This window comes from Gadus macrocephalus, chromosome 21, assembly GCF_031168955.1.
Source record: "Gadus macrocephalus chromosome 21, ASM3116895v1".
Taxonomy (NCBI): domain Eukaryota; kingdom Metazoa; phylum Chordata; class Actinopteri; order Gadiformes; family Gadidae; genus Gadus; species Gadus macrocephalus.
This window is the reverse complement of record NC_082402.1, coordinates 5,559,274-5,567,945: the sequence shown is the minus strand read 5'-3', so window position 1 is coordinate 5,567,945 and position 8,672 is coordinate 5,559,274. Positions and strand designations below refer to the sequence as shown.

Sequence of the window (8,672 nt, the reverse complement as noted above, 5' to 3'; positions counted from 1 at the left end):
GGATGAAGGGAAAGTCAGACGACAGGGATGAGCAGATGTAGCGATAAATAGGGCTCGTATCTAACAATGCCTCGAGGGGTTTTCTATCGGCCATACTACGCCATATTGAGAGGATTCTAGAGTTTAAGTATTGTAAGAACCTGATTCCACGTACCGTTAATTTAGCGAGGCTATCGCAAACTTGCAAGCAATCCCATAATGAAAAAATCGGGATTAATTACAAAAAAAAGAATTACCAAAATAGCATTACTTCCTATGAAATTACTAACATTTAAATGCTCCTATGCTTTCATAATTGCGACGGCCATTTCGATTTACCTGATTATAGTATTAATAAATAGTACTCATTTTATGGCCTGTTCACTGTTCACATTAATAATGGCAGCACAAATAAATGATTTAGTAAAATTGCTATAATGAACAGAAGACAATGAATCCCCAGAATAGTACACCAGGTCATAATGAGTTACATTTATTACCACCACTTCATCACACTTTATGAGGCAGCGCTAAGTTAAGTGCAGCTGTTCCCTCTTAGATTATATCACATAAATGACATTCATCAATGTATCAATTATAGAAAAATAAAACAGGTATGATTTCATTACATTTCAGAAAGGCACAGTGGTGCATGTTTAAGGGTAGTAGACCCTAACAGGATTCAGTATGGTTTAGCATGGCAAATGTGTAAATTGTCAGCTATAGCTTATTGGTGTACCCACTGCGATTCAAAAGATGAATGTCCCTAAAACACTTAAATATAGTAAGTGGTAGGCCTGTTCGAGAATTAAGCAACATCACGCCATTACACCAATTGTACGTGTTGAATGACTCATTTGTTATCTAAGGTTTAAGCTGAAAGCAGCTATTTTGGCCCACCCCACTAAGTGGAGCGGGTTTAAGTTTCTTTTAAGATGTCTCATAATCTTAGATAACCCTTCCAAGAGATGTTTTTTCATATTTCTCCTGAACGACCGGGGAGAGAGATTGCATGACCATGTGATCCAGGCTGCAGTGCTTGCAAGCTGATTGTAAACAACATGGCCTTGAATGCTAAACCTAAGTAACAATAAATGTAGGCTATAAACTAAAAAAATCTATAGTCCAAAGATAAATGTCCATTCCCAACAATAATTACCTGTAACTTTGAGCGATCACAGTTTTTCATTTGGTTCAAAAGATAATCAAAGTTCTTCCCTTATTGCCTCGTTTGATCATGTGTTTTTTCTTAAATATTTTGGTGCAGCCTAGTCAGTGCATACTAGGAAATCCCATTAATCTTCCCTTGTTTCTATTCGTGGATTTCAACCTCCCCTTACCTAAATTTCCCCTCATAACCGCCACTCCACTATGAGGTATCCAAGGTCATCAGACGTTCTACGATGCAATCCAAAATAGAATGTGTAATGACGCCACCTGGTGGACAACAAAGGCTAATATCTCTGAATTTAAATGCTGTACAGATGCACACGTTGAGATTTACCCTTGCCGTTTCGTCCCTTTTGTTGAGGTAATCAAATTAGCGTTGAAGTGGCCTGACATTATAAATCAACGTCAGTGCAATTATTTAAGTAATCAAAAATAACAATATCCAGTAAATGTAAAAAAAGCAACAAAAAAAAAGCATTGGACCCTGTTTTCGTCGGCCATCTTTGTAGTTTTTTCCCGCCGCCTCAGCCCTCGGCCTTCTTCAGGATCCACACCTCGTTGCGGCGGTTGGTGAGTTTGAAGGGGCTGTCGTAGCCCGCCGTGTAGTAGGGCTGCTCCTGGAAGGACACGCCGTCCCTGGTCAGGCTCTCCACCAGCTTCAGCAGGTTCTCCCGCTTCACCTGCTCGTTGGAGAACCCGCCGTAGGTTCTACGTGACGCACAGGGAGATAGGAGATGAGTGGCCAGAGGACTCACCACGGTATTATTATACACACTAACAGCCCACATATTGATGTGTTTTATGAATGAAATGAAATATATCACCTAGACTGCATAGCTTCCCCCTTACTTATTGTTTGTTCTTAATGTATGCACTTATTGTACGTTGCACATCCTCCACGTCCTGTACAACGTGAGCTCTCCCACCCACCACCTGACGTAGGCCCTCCCTCCCTCCCTCCCTCCCACCCACCTGACGTAGGCCCGCCCTACCTCCCTCCCTCCCACCTGACGTAGGCCCGCTCTCCCTACCTCTCACCCACTTGACGTAGGCCTTCGCTCCATCCCTCCCTCCCTCCCTCCCACCTGACGTAGGCCCTCCCTCCCTCCCTCCCACCCACTTGACGTAGGCCTTCGCTCCATCCCTCCCTCCCTCCCACCTGACGTAGGCCGTGAACTCCTTCCTGCTCTCCAGGAAGACGGTCTGGTCGCTGGGCTCGGGGGGGGCGTCCTGCAGCTCCTCTGGGATGTAGAAGGACACGGTGAAGGAGCTCTCACAGGCCGGGCCCGCGCCGGGATGCACCAGGCAGGACACCGGGGCCGTCATGTCCACGGCCACCTCTGGAGCCACAAACAGTCATGAAACAGGCGTGAAACAGGCGTCTCCACGGCCACCTCTGGAGCCACAAACAGTCATGAAACAGTTGTCTCTACGGTCACCTCTGGAGCAACAAACAGTCATGAAACAGGCATGAAACAGGTGTGAAACAGGCGTCTCTACGGTCACCTCTGGAACACACTTGTTAACCTCACTTCCTGTATGTTTCTGTGATTGCATTAAAGTGCAATACATGAACAGGCCTATAGGGGCTTGCCCAGGTGCACCTGCAATTAACTCCTGAATAATAAAATATCCTGTTTGAGAAACCATTGATGGACTGCCAACTAGAGGCTGCTGACATGTGATAGACTCATTGGACTGGGACACATGAAATGCAGGAAACAGGTAAGAAGACGAATACGAACAATGATATAGGGTGCAAGTTTCTGGGAGTAGATGCAACCTAAAGATATGTCTAACAAACGGTTGCTGACAGTAAAAACATTCTGCAGCCTTAAATTAGAGTTAAGATAACTAATCCTTACCCCGGTTCAAATCAGACACTACCAACTTTAGGATTATGACTGTATATGCCACAGACTAATAAAGTGGCTTTGTTAACCAATACAAATAAAGTGGCGTTGTTAACCAATACAAATGCATATTCTACTGTTTAAATGAATATTCCCAGGGCCCATCTCTTAAACACATGTGGCAAGTTATGGTGATTTAATATCAGGTTAATAAACAGGCGATGAATGGATTTTAATCAAAGACCTGACTTCATATAACTAATGTTTAATATGTAAATATTTGTATTTAATGCTTGAAGGTATGAATGTATGCATGTGGGAAGCAAAGGGGGGCCGAAAAAAAACGGGCCGAATAGGCCAGTTCTTTTGCAAACCAACTCAGGTGATGTTGTTACTATCTTTAGTGACAATATCGCCTTGATCATTCAACCCTTGTCCTTCTCGACCTCTTCTAATTTGCTACAGTATTAGACCGTGGGTATTATCCACGACAATGACAGGGGTAGCAGCCAGGGTAAAAGTACAGAGGTATGACGACTCAAAGAGGTTTACAATTTCATGTTCAAGTAGGCTACTGTTTTAAACTATTAGTGAGCAATTATATTTCCGCACCTATACTGCAAATTGTTTTTGCGATGAAAGAAAATGGTCCCATGCACGGCTGCTGTTGCTGGTCATAAATCTCAAGCAATTAGTGAAGGCCGTTATTATACGATGGGTTTTAGAGGGAGCATCACCGTTTTTAAATACACATGTTAACTAGGCCTCCAGTATGTAATATATTAAGCAACAAAATGTAAAAAGTGAAACCCTCTTGTCTTTTTTTCCCTCGTCGTTCAGCAATATTCAGGCCAGAAGTCCAAACTCACTGTTTATATTGGCGCCCTGGATGTATTTGAACAGCCTGCGGAAGCCAGTGCTAATGGCAGGGTCCCAGTGCATCCCAGTTGTGGTGGTGCTGACCCATTTGGCAGCCGGGTAAGTGCGGACCTCATAGTCCTCTCCCTGGAATCACATGACAAGCGCAGCCACACACAGGTAACACTTTAACATGATCTTCTTCACAGGACGCTTCATTAAACCTGACTGCATGGTTATAATAGTGGTAGTTTAATAGTGATATAGTGAGTGAATAGTGACATTTGCGATTATTTACCTGCTTTTCCCCAGGTATGAACTTTGGGTTTTGGATTTTGGAGAACAGTGCATTTCCTATCGTTTTCAGCATCTCTCTTTTGCGCGAAGAAAAACAAAAGTTAATTTACGTAAGCGCAGTTACATAAACTATGTTCATCAGTCAAACAAGGCAAATTAACATGTTTCGGAAACCAATATTCCATTCTAAGGACTGCTAAAAGAAATGCTCAAGCAAACTCACGTCTCAAATGCAATAGATCCAGCACTATCTATTTTACTGGTATAAAAACGGCGAAGATCGAAGCGCCTGATGCGGTGGGTGTCAGCTGCGCTCCTCCCTGATGGTGTTTATGAAACATGGTTACGCTCTCTTCCGGTCACATGACTGTCTTCGGCGTCAACAGGGGCGCTGATTGGATGAACCTGTTCAGCACTACTGTCCGAGTTTATTTCTCTGAAATCGTTTTTTTTTGTTCATTTATTTAAACAGCATCAATGCCCTAATGTATCGTGGCTGCCACTAAAACGGTGCGATGCTTTATTTTGTAAGATGTTGCTTTGAAGAGTCCCGTGGAGTGTATGGAATCAAAACGTTAAAGGCACCCAGTGCAACTTTATGTAAACATTCAATGAAAAATAAACATTCAATTTCTAGTCTTTTTTACACGTAGTAAGTTTCAATAACTCCATACCATTACATATCGACATTCAAGGAGCAAAGATGAGACGTCGTTGTGTGGTGAGAACTGATAGAAAATCGTAAACAACAACAATCGCCGGTGGGGAGAAGCCATTTTTCCATTGACTGGAAGCCTGCTTTATTTATTGTAGGTTACAAAAAATAAAGAAAATGGCGGCATTGTTGTTGTTATCGATTTTGTATCAGTTCTCACCACACAACGACGTCTCATCTTTGCTGCTTAAATGTCGGTATGTAATGGTATGGAGTTAATGAAACTTACTACGTGTAAAAAAGACTAGAAATTGAATGTTTATTTTTAAGCCTCGAAAGTTGCACTGGGTGCCCTTAATGTTGACTTGGGACAAGGAAACGATGCATTTTAAAACTAATACACGCACGCAAGGCCGCCTTAATGCACGGGCTTGCCTGGGCTGAAGCCCCAGGGCCTACGCCGATCGGGGGGCCTATCATGAGCTGCAGTAAAAAAAATATATATATTTTTTTATACTGGCCCATGATAGGCCCCCCGATCGGCAAATCGACAATGTGATTTTTTGTTTGGGGCTTAGAAAGATCAGAGGCCTATCATCAGCCAAGAAAAAAGAGGGCCAGTGGCCCCTTGACACCACAGCCACAGTTGTCTCACACCCCCCCCCCCGTCAACAACGGCAAAATGTCGGAAAAAAGTTACACATCTTCATTGTAAGATCCCCTCTCAGGGGGCCTACGAAACCTCTCAGCCCCAGGGCCCAATGGCAGGTTAAGGCAGTTCTGGTTGAAAGCGGTGTCTTATATAGTGTTTGGATGAAGTGGTAGGTATCTTGGGTGTTTCCGGGAGATGGGGTTGAGGTGGTACTCTATAAACTCAGCTGCTGCAGAGGACTCGCTCCCACAGTCGGAGATGATTGGCCGACCCGGCGGCACTAAGAAAGGGACCGTCCAGGACTCGGGCGCCTTGTGGATCTTTGGTAGAAGATGAAACAGGCGTTCGCGTGTAGTGTCTGGACCGTCTAAATATATTTTCTGCCTATGTGTGATGTATTTACGTTTATGGAGATCAGTAAATATATTGCAAATTTGTTGTTGTGTGGCCAATTGGAGTGACTCCTGTATGGGTCTGTAATGTAATGTGTTCCCTAACAGTCTGTTTGCTTCTAAAGGCGGCTGCATGCTTCAGCGTTGGTGTTACGTTGTTGCGCAAAATTTACTCAAAGCAATTCATGCTCCCTTTAGGTTGCGCGTGTTGCCAAGCAATTTACCGCCAGAACAGTAGGTGGAGTAATATGTGGAGTGAAGTTTTTCGTTGAAGACGACCTCGAGAATGACGTCTTTGTCTGTGGGAGTCGTTGGTTTGTTTATGTGCCAGATCGTGTTCTCCCCATACACAGTGAATGATGGCAACAGACAGAGGAACAGGGGTGATGAAGTTGTTGATCATTGGGGTTGTATAAATGTGCATATCTCTCTACATTTTAAAACGACATAATGTGTTGGCAGCAAAGTTAACTTCACTTCACGTTAATGATTTTGTATATGAGCCTGCCGGCCGGGTTCCATTCTATCAAACCACCCACCCTCCTTCCTCCTACGGCAGCGTTTCTCAAATTGAACCATGAAAAGGAGATTTTCATGGTATTGGTCGAAGACTACCTAATGCCGCTTTTCCACCGCACATGTAGCTCGACTCGACACGACACGACTCGACACGGTAGCAGCACGGGTGCTTTTCCACCGCAAATAGTACCTCCTGGACGTGGGCGGGGTCGGCTGCGCGAAAGGGCCGTGACGTATTTGTGTACGCGACGCAAACAACACATACGCAACCCACACATGGACAGAACCCACATAACAACAATGGAGGACATCGATCGCATTACTATTATTAGCTGGCATGTTGAAGAAGTTGGAGAAGTGGAACATGTTGGCTGCGGCGCTGCTATGGATGTTACCAGCATGGTTGCCATGTCGCTCTCGTGACTTCGTCACACTCTCTGGCCAATCAGTCGCCGGCCGTCTGCCGACGTCACCTTTTAGCATCGACTCAGCTCGCTTGGAACCTAGAGCGAGTAGGTACTAGAAAAAGCAGCCACTTCAGGTACCAGATGCCATGGTACCGCGGTGGAAACGCAAAAAATGCGAGCTGAGTCGAGTCGTGTCGAGCTGGTACCATGCAGTGGAAAAGCGGCATAAGTGAAGCCTATATGGTGTATTTGTGTGTGGGCGTCGTCGTCGGCTGTTTATAAACCGCCTCCCAGTCATGTTCTACACATTCAGTGAACTATGGCAGAGAAATGTGATACTCCAGACAGGAAGTAGTAAGCAGACCAATCACAGCCTTGCAGGCTGCGCGGCTCGCGTAAAAGCTTACGTAAAAAATGACGCAAGTCTAGAAAAATCGCCCGACGCACGCAAGACGTGAGAAGTCGCGCAAGGGGTGCGCAAGGGCCTCTTGCGCTTGCGCTTACGTAACTGAGCATAAATCGGCCTTAAGAGGTATTGTTGTGTATCTAAGATGACTATTTTGGACCCTTTGTCAGCGGGTTTAATGACTATGTGTTTGTAATTACGCAGGTGTCTAAGTGCCGTATATTCTTGTTCAGTAATGTTGGGTGTTTCTAAAATGTTGTTTGAGTGGTTATGTATGGTGTGGCAACCCGGCCCGGGCCAATTAAGGACATGCAGAGGACCAGGTGGTGAAGCAGGGCTTAAATAGCCTGCTTCTCCACTCATTCAGGGCTCTCCCAGCCATGTGGCTCCTGTACGGAGAGACCGGTCCTCTTGGGTGACGGGATTCCACCCACGGGGGATAGGACAGTTGATTCCTCCCAGGTTTTTTGTTCTTTTGTGTTTTCAGAGACTGTGTTATGTTTTGGGTTAAACATGGACCTTTTTGGCTTTTGCCCAGCAAAGATGTGTCCTGTTTCGGGAGGTGGTGGTTCGCTCACCGTGCTGGGTTACCACAATGGCTATGTGTTTATTGTTGTGGAGGAGTGCGGTGAGGTTCCCCGACAAGACTGGGCCCACCGGGACGGCCATGGAAATGTTCGATAAGTTTGAAGGACCAGATATATTTATGGACGTCTCTGAGAAATTCGAGTTTATCTGAAATACGGGTGGTGGGGATGAAACTGAGGCCCCTCTTCCGTTTCCGTTTCTGACAGATGGAAGATGGTGGATAGGTTCAGAATGTTAGATTCCTGGGGACGGGGTGTCCCTGTTGGGACTTAGCCCCCGCCCGAAGTTTAACTGATCCAGCCTGTGAAGATGTGAATGGCATCTTCACTGTTTTAAACCATGTTTTAAAAAATGCACATATTCCTGTCTGGCTGTTAGCCGTAATACTCTGCAGCTGTGGCTCATAGGCTAATTGAGCCACACCCATTCTGGTGCTCCTCAAGAGGGCCAGAGTTTTAGACTGGAGGGAGGCTTGAGTTGTGCAAGTGACTCAACGGTTGTGCTATCTGTTTTAAGTAATAATACGCTTTTTAACAACAAGCATGTGCGTCAAACTCTTTCACATTTGGTGGCAGTGGTGGGATGATTCCTCTAGCCGAGTGGAGGGGACCCACATTTCGGAAAATATTGTTCGAGGAGCTTCATGGTGGAAGCCGCAGTGAAGGGTGAGCAGGTAGACGAAGAGACCTGCTGGGAGGGGAGATCACTGGTGGAGTTGAACTGCTGTCCTTTGGGGTTGGCCAATGCCTGAAGGAGGAATAGCTCGGAAACTCCTTGTTGCTGACGTGAGCCTTGTGGGGAGCTATTGCCAAGCCTTAACAGAACAGCAGTGGCGGAGGACAGTAATGGCTGAGGACTTCCTGACGACATCCAGTGGAGGACCAGTCTGCAGCCCA

General features: G+C 45.4%; 1 protein-coding gene across 1 annotated transcript; it reads right to left on the bottom strand.

Annotated features, from left to right (window-relative positions):
* Positions 1 to 456: 456 nt before the first annotated feature.
* On the bottom strand, positions 457 to 4,532 carry hebp2 (heme binding protein 2). The gene is made up of 5 exons (XM_060041434.1): positions 4,381 to 4,532; positions 4,159 to 4,234; positions 3,872 to 4,007; positions 2,309 to 2,489; positions 457 to 1,857 (listed from the first exon to the last, which is right to left on the bottom strand). The coding sequence occupies exons 2-5, from the start codon at positions 4,228 to 4,230 to the stop codon at positions 1,674 to 1,676; spliced, it is 573 nt and encodes a 190-aa protein (XP_059897417.1). The 5' UTR covers positions 4,231 to 4,234; positions 4,381 to 4,532; the 3' UTR covers positions 457 to 1,673.
* Between the last annotated feature and the right edge of the window lie 4,140 nt (positions 4,533 to 8,672).